Consider the following 21,573-nt stretch of genomic DNA (forward strand, 5'->3'; position numbering starts at 1 on the left):
ATATATACACTGCACAGTACCACTCCTCCTGTCCTGTATATATACACTGCACAGTAACACTCCTCCTGTCCTGTATATATACACTGCACAGTACCACTCCTCCTGTCCTGTATATATACACTGCACAGTACCACTCCTCCTGTCCTGTATATATACACTGCACAGTACCACTCCTCCTGTGCTGTATATATACACTGCACAGTACCACTCCTCCTGTCCTGTATATATACACTGCACAGTACCACTCCTCCTGTCCTGTATATATACACTGCACAGTACCACTCGTCCTGTCCTGTATATATACACTGCACAGTACCACTCGTCCTGTCCTGTATATATACAATGCACAGTACCACTCCTCCCGTCCTGTATATATACACTGCACAGTACCACTCCTCCTGTCCTGTATATATACACTGCACAGTACCCCTCCTCCTGTTCTGTATATATACACTGCACAGTACCACTCGTCCTGTCCTGTATATATACAATGCACAGTACCACTCCTCCCGTCCTGTATATATACACTGCACAGTACCACCCCTCCTGTCCTGTATATATACACTGCACAGTACCACTCCTCCTGTCCTGTATATATACACTGCACAGTACCACTCCTCCTGTCCTGTATATATACACTGCACAGTACCACTCCTCCTGTCCTGTATATATACACTGCACAGTACCACTCCTCCTGTCCTGTATATATACACTGCACAGTACCACTCCTCCTGTCCTGTATATATACAGTGCACAGGACCACTCCTCCTGTCCTGTATATATACACTGCACAGTACCACTCGTCCTGTCCTGTATATATACACTGCACAGTACCACTCCACCTGTCCTGTATATATACACTGCACAGTACCACTCCTCCTGTCCTGTATATATACACTGCACAGTACCCCTCCTCCTGTCCTGTATATATACACTGCACAGTACCACTCCTCCTGTCCTGTATATATACACTGCACAGTACCACTCCTCCTGTCCTGTATATATACACTGCACAGTACCACTCCTCCTGTCCTGTATATATACACTGCACAGTACCACTCCTCCTGTCCTGTATATATACACTGCACAGTACCCCTCCTCCTGTCCTGTATATATACACTGCACAGTACCACTCCTCCTGTCCTGTACATATACACTGCACAGTACCACTCCTCCTGTCCTGTATATATACACTGCACAGTACCCCTCCTCCTGTCCTGTATATATACACTGCACAGTACCACTCCTCCTGTCCTGTATATATACACTGCACAGTACCCCTCCTCCTGTCCTGTATATATACACTGCACAGTACCACTCGTCCTGTCCTGTATATATACAATGCACAGTACCACTCCTCCCGTCCTGTATATATACACTGCACAGTACCACTCCTCCTGTCCTGTATATATACACTGCACAGTACCACTCGTCCTGTCCTGTATATATACACTGCACAGTACCACTCGTCCTGTCCTGTATATATACACTGCACAGTACCCCTCCTCCTGTCCTGTATATATACACTGCACAGTACCACTCCTCCTGTCCTGTATATATACACTGCACAGTACCACTCCTCCTGTCCTGTATATATACACTGCACAGTAACACTCCTCCTGTCCTGTATATATACACTGCACAGTACCACTCCTCCTGTCCTGTATATATACACTGCACAGTACCACTCCTCCTGTCCTGTATATATACACTGCACAGTACCCCTCCTCTTGTCCTGTATATATACACTGCACAGTACCACTCCTCCTGTCCTGTATATATACACTGCACAGTACCCCTCCTCTTGTCCTGTATATATACACTGCACAGTACCCCTCCTCTTGTCCTGTATATATACACTGCACAGTACCCCTCCTCCTGTCCTGTATATATACACTGCACAGTACCACTCCTCCTGTCCTGTATATATACACTGCACAGTACCACTCCTCCTGTCCTGTATATATACACTGCACAGTACCACTCCTCCTGTCCTGTATATATACACTGCACAGTACCACTGCTCCTGTCCTGTATATATACACTGCACAGTACCACTCGTCCTGTCCTGTATATATACACTGCACAGTACCACTCGTCCTGTCCTGTATATATACACTGCACAGTATCACTCCTCCTGTCCTGTATATATACACTGCACAGTACCACTCCTCCTGTCCTGTATATATACACTGCACAGTACCACTCCTCCTGTCCTGTATATATACACTGCACAGTACCCCTCCTCCTGTCCTGTATATATACACTGCACAGTACCACTCCTCCTGTCCTGTATATATACACTGCACAGTACCACTCCTCCTGTCCTGTATATATACACTGCACAGTACCACTCGTCCTGTCCTGTATATATACACTGCACAGTACCACTCCTCCTGTCCTGTATATATACACTGCACAGTACCACTCCTCCTGTCCTGTATATATACACTGCACAGTACCACTCCTCCTGTGCTGTATATATACACTGCACAGTACCACTCCTCCTGTCCTGTATATATACACTGCACAGTACCACTCCTCCTGTCCTGTATATATACACTGCACAGTACCACTCGTCCTGTCCTGTATATATACACTGCACAGTACCACTCCTCCTGTCCTGTATATATACACTGCACAGTAACACTCCTCCTGTCCTGTATATATACACTGCACAGTACCACTCCTCCTGTCCTGTATATATACACTGCACAGTACCACTCCTCCTGTCCTGTATATATACACTGCACAGTACCACTCCTCCTGTGCTGTATATATACACTGCACAGTACCACTCCTCCTGTCCTGTATATATACACTGCACAGTACCACTCCTCCTGTCCTGTATATATACACTGCACAGTACCACTCGTCCTGTCCTGTATATATACACTGCACAGTACCACTCGTCCTGTCCTGTATATATACAATGCACAGTACCACTCCTCCCGTCCTGTATATATACACTGCACAGTACCACTCCTCCTGTCCTGTATATATACACTGCACAGTACCCCTCCTCCTGTTCTGTATATATACACTGCACAGTACCACTCGTCCTGTCCTGTATATATACAATGCACAGTACCACTCCTCCCGTCCTGTATATATACACTGCACAGTACCACCCCTCCTGTCCTGTATATATACACTGCACAGTACCACTCGTCCTGTCCTGTATATATACACTGCACAGTACCACTCCTCCTGTCCTGTATATATACACTGCACAGTACCACTCCTCCTGTCCTGTATATATACACTGCACAGTACCACTCCTCCTGTCCTGTAGATATACACTGCACAGTACCACTTCTCCTGTCCTGTATATATACACTACACAGTACCACTCCTCCTGTATATATACACTGCACAGTACCACTCCTCCTGTATATATACACTGCACAGTACCACTCCTCCTGTCCTGTATATATACACTGCACAGTACCACTCGTCCTGTCCTGTATATATACACTGCACAGTACCACTCCTCCTGTCCTGTATATATACACTGCACAGTACCACTCGTCCTGTCCTGTATATATACACTGCACAGTACCACTCGTCCTGTCCTGTATATATACACTGCACAGTACCCCTCCTCCTGTCCTGTATATATACACTGCACAGTACCACTCCTCCTGTCCTGTATATATACACTGCACAGTACCACTCCTCCTGTCCTGTATATATACACTGCACAGTACCACTCGTCCTGTCCTGTTTATATACAATGCACAGTACCACTCCTCCCGTCCTGTATATATACACTGCACAGTACCACTCCTCCTGTCCTGTATATATACACTGCACAGTACCCCTCCTCCTGTCCTGTATATATACACTGCACAGTACCACTCGTCCTGTTCTGTATATATACAATGCACAGTACCACTCCTCCCGTCCTGTATATATACACTGCACAGTACCACTCCTCCTGTCCTGTATATATACACTGCACAGTACCACTCGTCCTGTCCTGTATATATACACTGCACAGTACCACTCCTCCTGTCCTGTATATATACACTGCACAGTACCACTCCTCTTGTCCTGTATATATACACTGCACAGTACCACTCCTCCTGTCCTGTATATATACACTGCACAGTACCACTCCTCCTGTCCTGTATATATACACTGCACAGTACCACTCCTCCTGTCCTGTATATATACACTGCACAGTACCACTCGTCCTGTCCTGTATATATACACTGCACAGTACCACTCGTCCTGTCCTGTATATATACAATGCACAGTACCACTCCTCCCGTCCTGTATATATACACTGCACAGTACCACTCCTCCTGTCCTGTATATATACACTGCACAGTACCACTCCTCCTGTCCTGTATATATACACTGCACAGTACCACTCCTCCTGTCCTGTATATATACACTGCACAGTACCACTCGTCCTGTCCTGTATATATACACTGCACAGTACCACTCGTCCTGTCCTGTATATATACAATGCACAGTACCCCTCCTCCTGTCCTGTATATATACACTGCACAGTACCACTCGTCCTGTCCTGTATATATACACTGCACAGTACCACTCCTCCTGTCCTGTATATACACTGCACAGTACCACTCGTCCTGTCCTGTATATATACACTGCACAGTATCACTCCTCCTGTCCTGAATATATACACTGCACAGTACCACTCCTCCTGTCCTGTATATATACACTGCACAGTACCACTGCTCCTGTCCTGTATATATACACTGCACAGTACCACTCCTCCTGTCCTGTATATATACACTGCACAGTACCACTCCTCCTGTCCTGTATATATACACTGCACAGTACCACTCCTCCTGTCCTGTATATATACACTGCACAGTACCACTCCTCCTGTCCTGTATATATACACTGCACAGTACCGCTCCTCCTGTCCTGTATATACACTGCACAGTACCACTCCTCCTGTCCTGTATATATACACTGCACAGTACCGCTCCTCCTGTCCTGTATATACACTGCACAGTATCACTCCTCCTGTCCTGTATATATACACTGCACAGCACCACTCCTCTTGTCCTGTATATACACACTGCACAGTACCACTCCTCCTGTCCTGTATATATACACTGCACAGTACCACTCCTCCTGTCCTGTATATATACTCTGCACAGTACCACTCCTCCTGTCCTGTATATATACACTGCACAGTACCCCTCCTCCTGTCCTGTATATATACACTGCACAGTACCACTCCTCCTGTCCTGTATATATACTCTGCACAGTACCACTCCTCCTGTCCTGTATATATACACTGCACAGTACCCCTCCTCCTGTCCTGTATATATACACTGCACAGTACCACTCCTCCTGTCCTGTATATATACACTGCACAGTACCACTCCTCCTGTCCTGTATATATACACTGCACAGTACCACTTCTCCTGTCCTGTATATACACACTGCACAGTACCACTCCTCCTGTCCTGTATATATACACTGCACAGTACCCCTCCTCCTGTCCTGTATATATACACTGCACAGTACCACTCCTCCTGTCCTGTATATACACTGCACAGTACCACTTCTCCTGTCCTGTATATACACACTGCACAGTACCACTCCTCCTGTCCTGTATATATACACTGCACAGTACCACTCCTCCTGTCCTGTATATATACACTGCACAGTACCACTCGTCCTGTCCTGTATATATACACTGCACAGTACCACTCCTCCTGTCCTGTATATATACAGTGCACAGCACCACTCCTCCTGTCCTGTATATATACACTGCACAGTACCACTCCTCCTGTCCTGTATATATACAGTGCACAGCACCACTCCTCCTGTCCTGTATATATACACTGCACAGTACCACTCGTCCTGTCCTGTATATATACACTGCACAGTACCACTCCACCTGTCCTGTATATATACACTGCACAGTACCACTCCTCCTGTCCTGTATATATACACTGCACAGTACCCCTCCTCCTGTCCTGTATATATACACTGCACAGTACCACTCCTCCTGTCCTGTATATATACACTGCACAGTACCACTCCTCCTGTCCTGTATATATACACTGCACAGTACCACTGGTCCTGTCCTGTATATATACACTGCACAGTACCACTCCTCCTGTCCTGTATATATACACTGCACAGTACCACTCCTCCTGTCCTGTATATATACACTGCACAGTACCCCTCCTCCTGTCCTGTATATATACACTGCACAGTACCCCTCCTCCTGTCCTGTATATATACACTGCACAGTACCACTCCTCCTGTCCTGTATATATACACTGCACAGTACCACTCCTCCTGTCCTGTATATATACACTGCACAGTACCCCTCCTCCTGTCCTGTATATATACACTGCACAGTACCACTCCTCCTGTCCTGTATATATACACTGCACAGTACCACTCCTCCTGTCCTGTATATATACACTGCACAGTACCCCTCCTCTTGTCCTGTATATATACACTGCACAGTACCACTCCTCCTGTCCTGTATATATACACTGCACAGTACCACTCCTCCTGTCCTGTATATATACACTGCACAGTACCCCTCCTCCTGTCCTGTATATATACACTGCACAGTACCACTCCTCCTGTCCTGTATATATACACTGCACAGTACCACTCCTCCTGTCCTGTATATATACACTGCACAGTACCCCTCCTCCTGTCCTGTATATATACACTGCACAGTACCACTCCTCCTGTCCTGTATATATACACTGCACAGTACCACTCCTCCTGTCCTGTATATATACACTGCACAGTACCCCTCCTCCTGTCCTGTATATATACACTGCACAGTACCACTCCTCCTGTCCTGTATATATACACTGCACAGTACCACTCCTCCTGTCCTGTATATATACACTGCACAGTACCACTCCTCCTGTCCTGTATATATACACTGCACAGTACCACTCCTCCTGTCCTGTATATATACACTGCACAGTACCACTCCTCCTGTCCTGTATATATACACTGCACAGTACCACTCCTCCTGTCCTGTATATATACACTGCACAGTACCACTCCTCCTGTGCTGTATATATACACTGCACAGTACCACTCCTCCTGTCCTGTATATATACACTGCACAGTACCACTCCTCCTGTCCTGTATATATACACTGCACAGTACCACTCCTCCTTTCCTGTATATATACACTGCACAGTACCCCTCCTCCTGTCCTGTATATATACACTGCACAGTACCACTCCTCCTGTCCTGTATATATACACTGCACAGTACCACTCCTCCTGTCCTGTATATATACTCTGCACAGTACCACTCCTCCTGTCCTGTATATATACACTGCACAGTACCACTCCTCCTGTCCTGTATATATACACTGCACAGTACCACTCCTCCTGTCCTGTATATATACACTGCACAGCACCACTCCTCCTGTCCTGTATATATACACTGCACAGTACCTCTCCTCCTGTCCTGTATATATACACTGCACAGTACCACTCCTCCTGTCCTGTATATATACACTGCACAGTACCACTCCTCCTGTCCTGTATATATACACTGCACAGTACCACTCCTCCTGTCCTGTATATATACACTGCACAGTACCACTCCTCCTGTCCTGTATATATACACTGCACAGTACCACTCCTCCTGTCCTGTATATATACACTGCACAGTACCACTCCTCCTGTCCTGTATATATACACTGCACAGTACCACTCCTCCTGTCCTGTATATATACACTGCACAGTACCACTCCTCCTGTGCTGTATATATACACTGCACAGTACCACTCCTCCTGTCCTGTATATATACACTGCACAGTACCACTCCTCCTGTCCTGTATATATACACTGCACAGTACCACTCGTCCTGTCCTGTATATATACACTGCACAGTACCACTCGTCCTGTCCTGTATATATACAATGCACAGTACCACTCCTCCCGTCCTGTATATATACACTGCACAGTACCACTCCTCCTGTCCTGTATATATACACTGCACAGTACCACTCCTCCTGTCCTGTATATATACACTGCACAGTACCACTCCTCCTGTCCTGTATATACACTGCACAGCACCACTCCTCCTGTCCTGTATATATACACTGCACAGTACCACTCCTCCTGTGCTGTATATATACACTGCACAGTACCACTCCTCCTGTCCTGTATATATACACTGCACAGTACCACTCCTCCTGTCCTGTATATATACACTGCACAGTACCACTCGTCCTGTCCTGTATATATACACTGCACAGTACCACTCGTCCTGTCCTGTATATATACAATGCACAGTACCACTCCTCCCGTCCTGTATATATACACTGCACAGTACCACTCCTCCTGTCCTGTATATATACACTGCACAGTACCACTCCTCCTGTATATATACACTGCACAGTACCACTCCTCCTGTCCTGTATATATACACTGCACAGTACCACTCCTCCTGTCCTGTATATATACACTGCACAGTACCACTCCTCCTGTCCTGTATATATACACTGCACAGTACCGCTTCTCCTGTCCTGTGTGTATACATTGCACAGCATCACTTTTCCTGTCCTATTGTCCCGTAATAAATGTATACACTGCACAGTACCACTTCTATTGTCCTGTATATGTTCACTGCAGAGTGCCACTTCTCACTAAATTAGAATATCAAAGAGTAATTTATTTCAGTTCTTCAATACAAAAAGTAAAACTCATTATTTAGTCATTACACACAGAGTGATCTATTTCACGTGTTTATTTCTGTTAATGTTAATGATTATGGCTTACAGACAAAGAAAATCCAAAAGTCATTATCTCAGTAAATTAGAATAATTAACAAAAAAACACATGTAAAGGCTTCCTAAGCATTTAAAAAGGTCCCTTAGTCTGTTTCAGTAGGCTCCACCTAAAAAGATGGATACTGGAACAAATGCCAAATGGTGTTCAACGTGCCTCTATCTGCTTTATTTTGGTGGGTGGTTCTATTAGGGGTTTCGTATGAATCACATTTTTGTGAGATTTACATGGAATCCTCAACGTAAGTGCTCAACATAGAGCACAAGAATGTGTGTCAGATCTTTTGGAACTCCTAAAGTGAACCCGCAGAACCACGACCAAGAACCTCCCAAGGGTGAGCTGGCCTGGTGGACCACCCCCAATACAGGAAGTGTTAGGGGCTGGCTCAAGGGATACTATTGCCACAGAAGTTGAGACCCGGGGACAGGAAGTAGGAGTGGAAAAGACACAGAACTGGCTATAATGGAGACACAGGACTGACTGGCAATGACTGAGACACAGAATGGGCAGGATATGGCGGACGCCCAGGACAGACTGGATATGGCGGAAACACATGACAGGCAGGGTATGGCAGAAACACAGGACAGGCAGGGTATGGCAGAAACACAGGTCAGGCAGGGTATGGCGGAAACACAGGACAGGCAGGATATGGCGGAAACACAGGACAGGCAGGGTATGGCAGAAACACAGGTCAGGCAGGGTATGGCGGAAACACAGGACAGGCAGGATATGGCGGAAACACAGGACAGGCAGGGTATGGCAGAAACACAGGACAGGCAGGGTATGGCAGAAACACAGGACAGGCAGGATATGGCGGAAACACAGGACAGGCAGGATATGGCGGAAACACAGGATAGGCAGGGTATGGCAGAAACACAGGACAGGCAGGGTATGGCGGAAACACAGGACAGGCAGGATATGGCGGATGCACAGGACAGGCAGGATATGGCAGACGCACAAGACAGAGCAAGGCACAGAAGGACCTGGGTCAAATGAGGACAAATGACAATCAGGCATGGAGCAGAGGAAGGAGTTACCTTAAATATACAAAGTGCTGCAGAACTTCTGGGTCAAGATCCTCCAGAATCATAGAGTGGAGGAACGGAGCATCTGCAGACCAGAGAGAGGAAGTGCGTGTGCGCAGTGAGAGGTGTGCATGCGCACCTGATGGGAGCCAGGGACCGGCAGCGAGTCAAGAGAAGAGACCGGAAGGCGCACGCACACCGCTGGAGCACGCCGGGACAGGTAAGTATGTCGGTGCGCATAGTGAGCGGCAGGAGTGGCGGCAGGTGGTGCCATGACAATGTGATCCAGCATTATTCTGGAAGCAATAGAATAATCCTATGTACCCCAATATTTTACAAGTAAAATCCCCAACTTATCCTCCAGAAAGCCAGTCCCCACTCAGGTCGGTGATCTGTCACTGGAACTATAGGGAGTTACCACTTTACTGATACAACATAGGTACATGGCTCACACTGCAAAAAAATTACATTGAAATTTGCACTCCCGAATCGAAGTGCAACCTCCATTTGAGCCCCACCGTGCCTATACCACAGTAAGCGGCCACAAGTTTGGCATCATTGTAATGGGAAGAGAGCACAATTTACGGGGTGTGTCTTCTGAAGTACAAGCTGAGCACGATGAATGGGGGCACTAAATTGTATGGGGGCACTACACTGTATGGGGGGGCACAATGAATGGGCACTAAACTAGCATATTTGCAATTCTCCAGAAAAAAAAGCCTGGCATGGATGGTACAAAATAGTTGCGTAGATCATTTCATTGAGATGTGCGATTTCTACAATGGGGTCACTTTTGTTTTTGTTCTGCTGTTCTGGCATCTTAGGGGCTATGCTCAAAAAGCCAAATAGTGTTCCTTCCTTCTCAGCCCTGATGTGTGGCCTAATAGTAATTTCTGACAACATATGGGATAAATTTGCGCGATAAATTGTGGGGTCCAGTTCCGCCTATTAACCCTTGTGTAACTGACAAATTTGCAACAAATAAAAATATTACATTTTTACCACTGAAATGTTGTCTTTCCATGCCCAAAGATTATAAAATTCTGTGAGAAATCTGTGAGTTCAAAATATTCACTACAAAACTAGATGAATTCCTTAAGCAGTGAAGTTTCTAATACGGGGTCCTTTTGGGGATTTCTGCGTATTTGGCACCTCGTGGGCTCGGTTAATGAAGCCTACAATCTATTTAAATGGAATCTGTGTTCTAAAATCCTAGTAGCACACCATCCCATCCGATCCCTACCGTGTGATCAAACAGTAGTGTACAATCACATATGGGGCACTGCCACGTTCATTAAAAATTGCATAGCTACGTAATTATGGAATTTATTTTCTCCTATTAACTATTGTGAAAATTACAAATTTGGAGCTAAAACGACCTTTTAGCCTAAAATAATTAATTTCCGTTTTCACATCCACATTTTAAAAAGTTCTGTGAAGCACCTACAGGTTCAAGAAGCTCAACATACCCCTATATGAAATCCTTGATGGGTCTAGTTTCCAAAATTAGGATAATTGTGGAGGTTTCTGCCGTTTTGGTACCTTAGGGGCAAATTTTCATTCCAAATGCCAATCGTCATTTCTTCTTTTCTGAGCCCTGCTGTGTGTATCGAAACACAACTTTTTGACTACATGTGGTTAATCACGGGGCTCAGAAGAAAATGGGTAACAAACTTTGTTGTCAGCTTTTTGTTATCTCTTACAAAAAATGAAAACTTGGGGGCTAAAACAACATTTTTGTGAACATAAAGAAAATTTTCAATATGATGACCTAATGTGTAGTACATGTCAATGCAAAATGCTCATTATACCCTTGAACAAAATCCTGGAGGATGCAGTTTCCAAAATGGGTTCAGTTGTAGGTGATTTATGCTGCTTAGGCGCCTTAGGGACCTTGCAAATTGGACATTACACCCACAATCTATTTCAGCCAAATTTGTGTTCCAAAATTCAAATGTTGCACCTTCCCTTCCGGGTCCTGCCATTTGTCCAAACAGAGGTTTCTGACCACATGTAGAGTATCAGCACGCTCAGAAGAATCAGGGTAACAAATTGTGGGGTCTATTTTCTCACTCTATTCTTTGTAAAAGTAAAAAAATTGGGGCTAAAGCAAAATTTTAGACAAAAAAATAATATTTTCTATTATATTAATTCTTGTGTGGCACCTGAAAAGTTAAAAAACTTCCTGGCAACAGTTTTGAAGTATTTGATGGGTGTGCGGTTTTTATAATGGTATCACTTTTGTGGAGTTTCCAATATATTGGACCATCAAAGACCATTTAAATCTGAATAGGTCTCTAAAGAAAAGTAGCTTACAAAAAGATAGATATGTAAAAGGATCCAAAAAAGGAAAAATTCCCCCATTTCAAAGTTAAAAGGGTAAACCTTTAATGGAAATGCATTACAAAGACAAAAATCAAAAACAGTAAAAAACAGAAGGGCCAATAAATTCAATGAGTTAACAAAATAGGGGGTAAGAGTTGTGACAATCCCACTAAGAAATTCCTAGATGGCCCTAACTATTGGCCCTGGTTACATTATGCATTTAGTGGTATAGTTGTCCTTTGTGGTACATTATTTCATACGGTATCTGCTTTGAGAGTTACACATTTTAGGGATTATTAGGGGGTATTAGGGCCTAGGCCTTGTTGAGCGGGGCGCCATCGCTTGCGTTGCCTTTTTAGAGTTCCAACCATCGCGATCAGGCAGGGCCAGGGCCATCTAGAGATTTCTTCGTGGGATTGTCACAACTCTAACTCCCTATTTTGTTTACTGACTGAATCTATTGCCACTTTTTTCCGCTTCTGTTTTTTGCCTTTTTAGTGCATATCCATTAAAAATGTACACTTTTTATTTTGAAGTGAGGGATTTTTTCCAGTGTTAGGTCTCTATAGAGAAAGATTTTGTAAATTTCATGAAAAAATAAAAAAATGCTGCTAAACTTTTAACCCTTCTAACGTTCCAACTAAATAAAATGAAGTTTAAGAAATGATAAAGCTGTAAAGTAACATAGTTAGTAAGTAAGGCCGAAAAAAGACCTTTGTCCATCCAGTTCAGCCTATATTCCATCATAATAAATCCCCAGATCTACGTCCTTCTACAGAACCTAATTGTATGATACAATATTGTTCTGCTCCAGGAAGACATCCAGGCCTCTCTTGAACCCCTCGACTGAGTTCGCCATCACCACCTCCTCAGGCAAGCAATTCCAGATTCTCACTGCCCTAACAGTAAAGAATCCTCTTCTATGTTGGTGGAAAAACCTTCTCTCCTCCAGACGCAAAGAATGCCCCCTTGTGCCCGTCACCTTCCTTGGTATAAACAGATCCTCAGCGAGATATTTGTATTGTCCCCTTATATACTTCTACATGGTTATTAGATCGCCCCTCAGTCGTCTTTTTTCTAGACTAAATAATCCTAATTTCGTTAATCTATCTGGGTATTGTAGTTCTCCCATCCCCTTTATTAATTTTGTTGCCCTCCTTTGTACTCTCTCTAGTTCCATTATATCCTTCCTGAGCACCGGTGCCCAAAACTGGACACAGTACTCCATGTGCGGTCTAACTAGGGATTTGTACAGAGGCAGTATAATGCTCTCATCATGTGTATCCAGACCTCTTTTAATGCACCCCATGATCCTGTTTGCCTTGGCAGCTGCTGCCTGGCACTGGCTGCTCCAGGTAAGTTTATCATTAACTAGGATCCCCAAGTCCTTCTCCCTGTCAGATTTACCCAGTGGTTTCCCATTCAGTGTGTAATGGTGATATTGATTCCCTCTTCCCATGTGTATAACCTTACATTTATCATTGTTAAACCTCATCTGCCACCTTTCAGCCCAAGTTTCCAACTTATCCAGATCCATCTGTAGCAGAATACTATCTTCTCTTGTATTAACTGCTTTACATAGTTTTGTATCATCTGCAAATATCGATATTTTACTGTGTAAACCTTCTACCAGATCATTAATGAATATGTTGAAGAGAACAGGTCCCAATACTGACCCCTGCGGTACCCCACTGGTCACAGCGACCCAGTTAGAGACTATACCATTTATAACCACCCTCTGCTTTCTATCACTAAGCCAGTTACTAACCCATTTACACACATTTTCCCCCAGACCAAGCATTCTCATTTTGTGTACCAACCTCTTGTGCGGCACGGTATCAAACGCTTTGGAAAAATCGAGATATACCACGTCCAATGACTCACCGTGGTCCAGCCTATAGCTTACCTCTTCATAAAAACTGATTAGATTGGTTTGACAGGAGCGATTTCTCATAAACCCATGCTGATATGGAGTTAAACAGTTATTCTCATTGAGATAATCCAGAATAACATCCCTCAGAAACCCTTCAAATATTTTACCAACAATAGAGGTTAGACTTACTGGCCTATAATTTCCAGGTTCACTTTTAGAGCCCTTTTTGAATATTGGCACCACATTTGCTATGCGCCAGTCCTGCGGAACAGACCCTGTCGCTATAGAGTCACTAAAAATAAGAAATAATGGTTTATCTATTACATTACTTAGTTCTCTTAGTACTTGTGGGTGTATGCCATCCGGACCCGGAGATTTATCTATTTTAATCTTATTTAGCCGGTTTCGCACCTCTTCTTGGGTTAGATTGGTGACCCTTAATATAGGGTTTTCATTGTTTCTTGGGATTTCACCTAGCATTTCATTTTCCACCGTGAATACCGTGGAGAAGAAGGTGTTTAATATGTTAGCTTTTTCCTCGTCATCTACAACCATTCTTTCCTCACTATTTTTTAAGGGGCCTACATTTTCAGTTTTTATTCTTTTACTATTGATATAGTTGAAGAACAGTTTGGGATTAGTTTTACTCTCCTTAGCAATGTGCTTCTCTGTTTCCTTTTTGGCAGCTTTAATTAGTTTTTTAGATAAAGTATTTTTCTCCCTATAGTTTTTTAGAGCTTCAATGGTGCCATCCTGCTTTAGTAGTGCAAATGCTTTCTTTTTACTGTTAATTGCCTGTCTTACTTCTTTGTTTAGCCACATTGTGTTTTTCCTATTTCTAGTCCTTTTATTCCCACAAGGTATAAACCGCTTACACTGCCTATTTAGGATGTTCTTAAACATTTCCCATTTATTATCTGTATTCTTATTTCTATTGTCCCAGTCTACCCGATTAAGGGCATCTCTAAGCTGGTCAAACTTTGCCTTCCTAAAGTTCAGTGTTTTTGTGACTCCCTGACAAGTCCCCCTAGTGAAAGACAGGTGAAACTGTACAATATTGTGGTCGCTATTTCCTAGATGCCCGACCACCTGCAGATTTGTTATTCTGTCAGGTCTATTAGATAGTATTAGGTCTAAAAGTGCTGCTCCTCTGGTTGGATTCTGCACCAATTGTGAAAGATAATTTTTCTTGGTTATTAGCAGAAACCTGTTGCCTTTATGGGTTTCACAGGTTTCTGTTTCCCAGTTAATATCCGGGTAGTTAAAGTCCCCCATAACCAGGACCTCATTATGGGTTGCAGCTTCATCTATCTGCTTTAGAAGTAGACTTTGCATGGTTTCTGTTATATTTGGGGGTTTGTAACAGACCCCAATGAGAATTTTGTTACCATTTTTCCCTCCATGAATTTCGACCCATATGGACTCAACATCCTCATTTCCTTCGCTAATATCCTCCCTTAAAGTGGACTTTAGACAAGACTTTACATAGAGACAAACCCCTCCTCCTCTCCGATTTTTACGATCCTTTCTAAACAGACTGTAACGGGAAATGTTATTTACTCATTATTTTCTGTAGCATGACTTAATGGTTTAAGGATATTAAAGTTTACAGTTTGAAAATTGCTAATTTTTCTCAAAATTTCTAATATTTTTACAAAATAAACGCAAAGTGTATTGAACTAAATTTGCCACTACCATAAAGTACAATGTGTCACGGAAGAAAAACAATCTCAGAATCACTGGGACATGCATGTTAAAGTGTTCCAGAGTTGTTACCACATAAAGTGACACTGGTCAGAATTCAAAAATTTGGCCTGGCCATTAAGGTCAAAATAAGCTAGGTCACTAAAGGGTTAAACAACCAGATAAATGTGATATTTACCTCTGTACTTCAGGTAGTCTGAATGAAAAGGAACCAATACCAGAATCGCCTATGTTTGTCACATATCTATTAACAATTACGTTTTCAGGCGTCTGTACAAAAAAAAGAAGAAAATGAAGCAATCAATGTAATAGGTGTAAAGTTAGATCATCCAAATGATTTAATTTATAAACTAGGTGATAAATTGAATATTTGAACAATATTGAAATTCATTTCTTGGACTTCAAATTGTTGACTTGGATTTAGACTTCGGATAATTTTAACACTAGGACTACTGGACTCGTGACCCCGCCTAGAACTACTGAAAGGAGTCATTTTGACTCCTTGCTTGTTTTCGTTTATTTTTAGAGTTTCATTTGTGGTTATTTATTAATAATTATATTTTTTGTAATGTATTATTATTGTGAGATCCAACAGTAATGCTTTTGATTGTTTTTTTTCTGCTTTTCTTATTTTTCTACAGAAAATAACAATAATTATAATAGACGTTTTTCAAACATTTTTTTTTATTCAAGTGCACACATATAAACAACAACTGAAGAACAAAAAGCAGAGAAAATGTAGGTGGAGGAGCAATAAAATGAAAATATGGCGCAGAATTCACCTTCTAAACATTTGGTGTTTCGCATTTTAGGCATTGCCTTTGATTTATGGCAGTACATTGCCCACACAAAGACTTACCACAAGTCTTACAATTGCCGACAGATCTATTTTTCTTGCACTTTTCTTTGATCTGGCAAAATTTTGTTTGAACCATCACTTCTGAACATGTAGAAACTTGGGACGTGGAACCCTTTTCCCTATCTGTGACATAAGGACCACTCAACTCTCTCACAAGCGTTTGCAAAAATGCCTTGCGTGACATTTTTTGGTGGGTAATCTCCTTGAATATTATACATGCATTTATACCCGCAAAGTCTAAGGCATTTTCAAATGCATGAACAGGCCATCTCCTTGTGCATGTTCGAGTGGTATATTTTCGTGCCATCTGATCCACTCCAGCTACTCCATATTTTGTTTCATTGTAAAACTTTACCGTTTCTGGAGTTTTTTAGCGGAATCAGACGCAACAACAACATCTGGATGGACGGAACTCAAAATGACAACATTTTTGTTGGGCTTTCCTTGATATACTGTAAGTGTAAAATTGTCTTCATTTCTAAACACTTTAGTGTTGTACAATTCCTCTTTCATGGATTTTATTTCTTTAGGCACTTCTCGCCTTATCTTATTCAGTGTTCCCACGATGGTTGTTCCTTTGCTTTTTAGCTGTTTAGCTAATTTTAATGAAGTAAAATGATTATCGGTTGTAACATTGCGACCTTTTTTCAAAAACGGGTCCAATAACTTCATTACCACATGGTCAGCTAAACGGTCCTCAGCACGGCGTGTGTCATCTTTGCCTAGATAAGGTAAGCCATTTGCCAGATATTTGCTCTCCTTATCAACAGCTAGCCAATATTTGTGGCCATATTTATCTGGTTTGGAAGGCATGTACTGCGTGAATGGACACCTAGTTTTGCTTGGGAAAAGTTGCTCATCCACCGTTATGTATGGGCCAGGTTTGTAACACGCAATACAATTTTCAATAAACCTGTCCCACACAGTAGAAAATAGAGCAAACTTGTCCGTTTGCAGTCTCTCCGATCGAGTAGATTTCTCATCAAATCTGAGAAACCTCATAATTTCAACAAAGCGGTCCCTAGACATTGTCGCTTTGCAAAACGGTATTCCCCAGTCATTACACCAAATACTGCTAATCGAGTGACGGTTCGTGCCAGATATTCCACGAGCATAGAATATCGCAATGAATGCATCTAGCTCCTCATCAGATAGAGTAAACTGTAAATTATTGTTCCTGTATGCTTCTGCAAGCGTACAGTTCTTTATATGTGTCAATATATATGAATCAAAAAATAAACACCATGCGCTCAAAGGACTATCGATAATGATATTTCTTCTGGCGTATCCTGTAGGGCCAGGTGCTTCTCGAAGAATATTTTGGCTGTCACGCCTACCAGGCAAGTGTTGTCCAATTTCAACAGGTTTCCATTGAATACCATCCGCTGAAACTAGTATTCCTTCAGATTCGCCTTCTCTGGTGTTTGTTGTTGCATTACCTTCGCCGCCATCGTTATCTGTTGTTCTTTCATTTCTGGGACGTTTTGCTGATTTTTTCTGTCCACGACCAGGAGGATGGTCACGAGGCAACATAACTGCATGAGCCCGATCCCCAGTTGATGTGCTTGGAATATCTGGAAAAAAGTTGATGAATATTTAGAATTTTTGTTTTGTAAGGGTCCGTGCACACTGGCTGGATTAGCGGCGGAATATCCGACCGGATATTCTCACCACAATCCGACCCGTACCTGCCCGCTCAGGTACAGAGCGGAGTTTCATACCTGAAGCTCCGCTCTGAACCCCAGGCTGGAGCCGCTGTCTGGGACGGAGCCATGCTCGCGCGTAAGCAAGCGCTGCTCTGTCCCTGACAGCGGCTCCAGCCCGGGGTTCGGAGCGGAGCTTCAGGCATGAGCGGGCAGGTACGGCCTGTATTGCGGCAAGAATATCCAGATGGCTATTCAGCCAGAATTCTGCTAGTGTGCACAGGCCCTAACTCAGTGTGTGGAAGAACAAATAAATACACATAACTACTTACCTTCTGGATTTGTTCCTTCTGAGTCTTCAGATTCACTTGATATGTTCTGAGGAATGAAATCTTCATCACTGTCAGAATCAAATACATGTTCCTGCAATTCGGATTCTGATTCATCCTCCGGTATGGATTGCAAAGTAGCCAGAATATCCTGAGGCTTTATCAAACGTCTTCTCTCCATATTCCTCACAAATTCCATAATTCTATATAGTTCCCTGCTGAAAAATAGAAATGAAATGAAAACTAAAAGAAATAATAACTGTTCTGCCACCTTCAAAAGTAGGTGGGCTGAATCAGTTGACAGACAGCTAAACTATTTCATAACAATTCATACCTGTATGAGTCTTCAGAGCTCGTATGTCTGCGTCTGTTCTCTTTGTCTCTTCAGCTGAACTGAAAGTAAAGTTACTATCCAGAATACTGTCTCCTGCTAGGACCTTAGAAAAACACCACCCTTCATTAGCATAAGATAAGAGCCTAGAGTAAACAAGCTATTTTGTTCAGCATTACACAGTAATACAAGCAGGTAAAACACAAGGAAAATGTGAAAAGTTGACATGTAAATTGAACTACATCTATATGAACATCAGGGTAAATAAGACAGAGTGAAAAAATTATGCACAAAACTTTATAGCAACATTTAGTGAAAAAAGGACCTCAAAATATAGTAGGGAGTCAAAATGACTCCCTTCAGTAGTTCTTGGTAAATTTTGAAAAAAACGCGCAAATTTTTTACCAAAATTATTTATTCTCACAAAATCTTTTTTCACATCATATTTGAGGAAAAGTCACCGAGTTTCAAGCCGGAATTCTGAAAAATGTAGTCACAGAAGAGAAATAAAAAACGAAAGGAGTCAAAATTACTCCATCAGTAGTTCTAGTGTTGGCTTGAACTAAAGTGTATACAAATTTCTAGAATGGAGAACGCGGCGTTAGGAATGGTCTTTACTGTTGTAGCCACTAGACCTGCTGCATTAAAATAGGAGTAAAATGGAAGCATTTCAGTGACCAAGGGCTACTTGAGTACTAACTAGAAAGGATAATGCAATACCATCCTACTCCATAATGTTTGACTTGACCTACTCCCTTTCTTTTGGGCTTTGTGGTATTATTTGGTCACTGTATAGTACTTACATGTTGTACAGTGCTGTGAAATAAGAGCTGCAGATGCACACGTGCTTGTAATGACTCTACTTTCCCCTTTTGTAGTCATAGTAGATGCCAGACATGAGATCAGTGAAAGCAGAGCAGTGTGTTATTGTATATTTCACATGAGAAACCTACTTCAAAGATTATCCGTGGGGGGCGTGTTCTTTTTTTTTCCCCTACATGATGTCTTCTGTTTATGATTGGTCAATGTCATGCAGTAGTAAAACTGACCAACCCCAATGAAGAATCTTGGATAATATCCACTTGGTTTTAGCATAAAAGCATAAATTAGAATTTAAACTTTGCAAGTTATTAACTCTACAACGGAGATGAGAAATAAAAAAATAAAAATGTACTTTTTTTCAGCCCTACAGCCACTAATATCATGCTCAAACTGGTGAAAGGTCCTCTTTGGGTGTTTTTTTTTGTAACCGAAATAGAAATAAAATAATATTTTACATTTTTTTTATTGGTGCAGTACTGCAACTATTATTCTGATTTATCAATTGGGTAGAAAATCTGTAACGGCATTTTATGGACACCATAAAGTGACTGATTTATGGCATCTTTTTGAATTGCTAAGGACAAATAAAGATCCAACTACTATAACGCAGCGTTCGTCTTTGATGAAGACCATTTCATAGAATTGTTTCTGATTGTACTAAAACCACGACTTTGGTGGCACAGTAGTGTTGTAGCTCTACTATTTCCAATTTAACATCTGATTAGTAGTTTTCGTTACATAGCTTTGATTTCATTGGTAAAATTTGCGTTGAGAAGATTTGTCTTACCAGAAACTCAATGATCAAATTTGTGTTCATTGGAGACATCTTGTAGTTTATAGAGAAGATGCGGTAGAGAACTGTGCAAAGAAGACAGAGAAGATCAGTTAGACAACTAATCAAGGTGGACAAGGACGCTAAGCCCGAAGACCAGCATTTGCATTTCTTGCTTTAAGGAAATGAAATTACTGAGAGTGGAGAAAATAAATATCTAGAAGGTCCTCAGTGGAGCTTGATTGACCACTTACTGAATCTTTCTCTCTCCAATGAGAACTTAAAGGGATTCTGTAGCAACATGATGGAGAGTAAATATCATGATCCCAGTAATCTGCTACTCATTGGTCTACTTGCTGTAGTTTTGATAAAATCACTATTTCATTAACAGGAGATTATCACTGGAGGACTACTTGAGCTGTTACCATGTAGTTCTCCATATTCATGAGTTGTTTTAGCTCCTCTGATTGGCAGCTAACTGCCTATGTACAGTGTACACACAAAACAGCCAATCAGTGGTGTGGGCGAGGATATGCCGAGCTCAGCATTTAGAGAGCTGCTAGATCTACAGCAGATAAAACACTGATTTTATCAAAACTGTAACAAGCAGCCCAATAATCATGCTAATTTCAGAAGGGGTATGTTAGGGCTGGCGGAATGCTCCAAATATATATATGTAATTTAAAGGTGCATTCGCAGCCCGGGGTCCACCATGCAGGAGAGAACCTGCTGCTAGTTATGACGGCACTATATGGCAGTATAAGCGAATTCTGTTACATCACAGAATCGCCACGATAGAGAAACGCTGTGCCCTGTTAACCTCACAGAGGATCACAGCTATCAAGCAGAGCAGTCAGCAATCAGAGGTCATGCAGTCAAACATACAAACAACTCCTCTCTGGTGGAGCCGGAATTCTAGTGGCTATATGCCAGTCCTGAATTCTTACACACAAACTCCTCACCAGAGGTGCCGGTATTCTAGGGGCTTATTTCAGCCGAACCTGACCACAAGCAGACATGACCACAAGAAAGCAAAGCTCATAACAAAAGCTGATACTAGCGCATGGCCATGCAGCCATGCGAACGTTTTATAGCTGCAGCTCTTCAGGA

At 42.5% G+C, this 21,573-nt stretch overlaps 1 protein-coding gene across 1 annotated transcript in view; it reads right to left on the reverse strand.

Annotated features, from left to right (window-relative positions):
• The window catches only part of LOC138674679 (A.superbus venom factor 1-like), a 372,946-nt gene that overhangs the window by 331,775 nt on the left and 19,598 nt on the right, over positions 1–21,573 (reverse strand). Inside the window, exons 4-5 of the mRNA XM_069762494.1 lie at positions 20,479–20,549; positions 15,886–15,977 (exon numbers count right to left, since the gene is read on the reverse strand). Coding sequence (XP_069618595.1) covers positions 15,886–15,977; positions 20,479–20,549 — 163 coding nt within the window. The remainder of the gene's footprint in view (positions 1–15,885; positions 15,978–20,478; positions 20,550–21,573) is intronic.

This window comes from Ranitomeya imitator, chromosome 4, assembly GCF_032444005.1.
Source record: "Ranitomeya imitator isolate aRanImi1 chromosome 4, aRanImi1.pri, whole genome shotgun sequence".
In the NCBI taxonomy this organism is placed as follows: domain Eukaryota; kingdom Metazoa; phylum Chordata; class Amphibia; order Anura; family Dendrobatidae; genus Ranitomeya; species Ranitomeya imitator.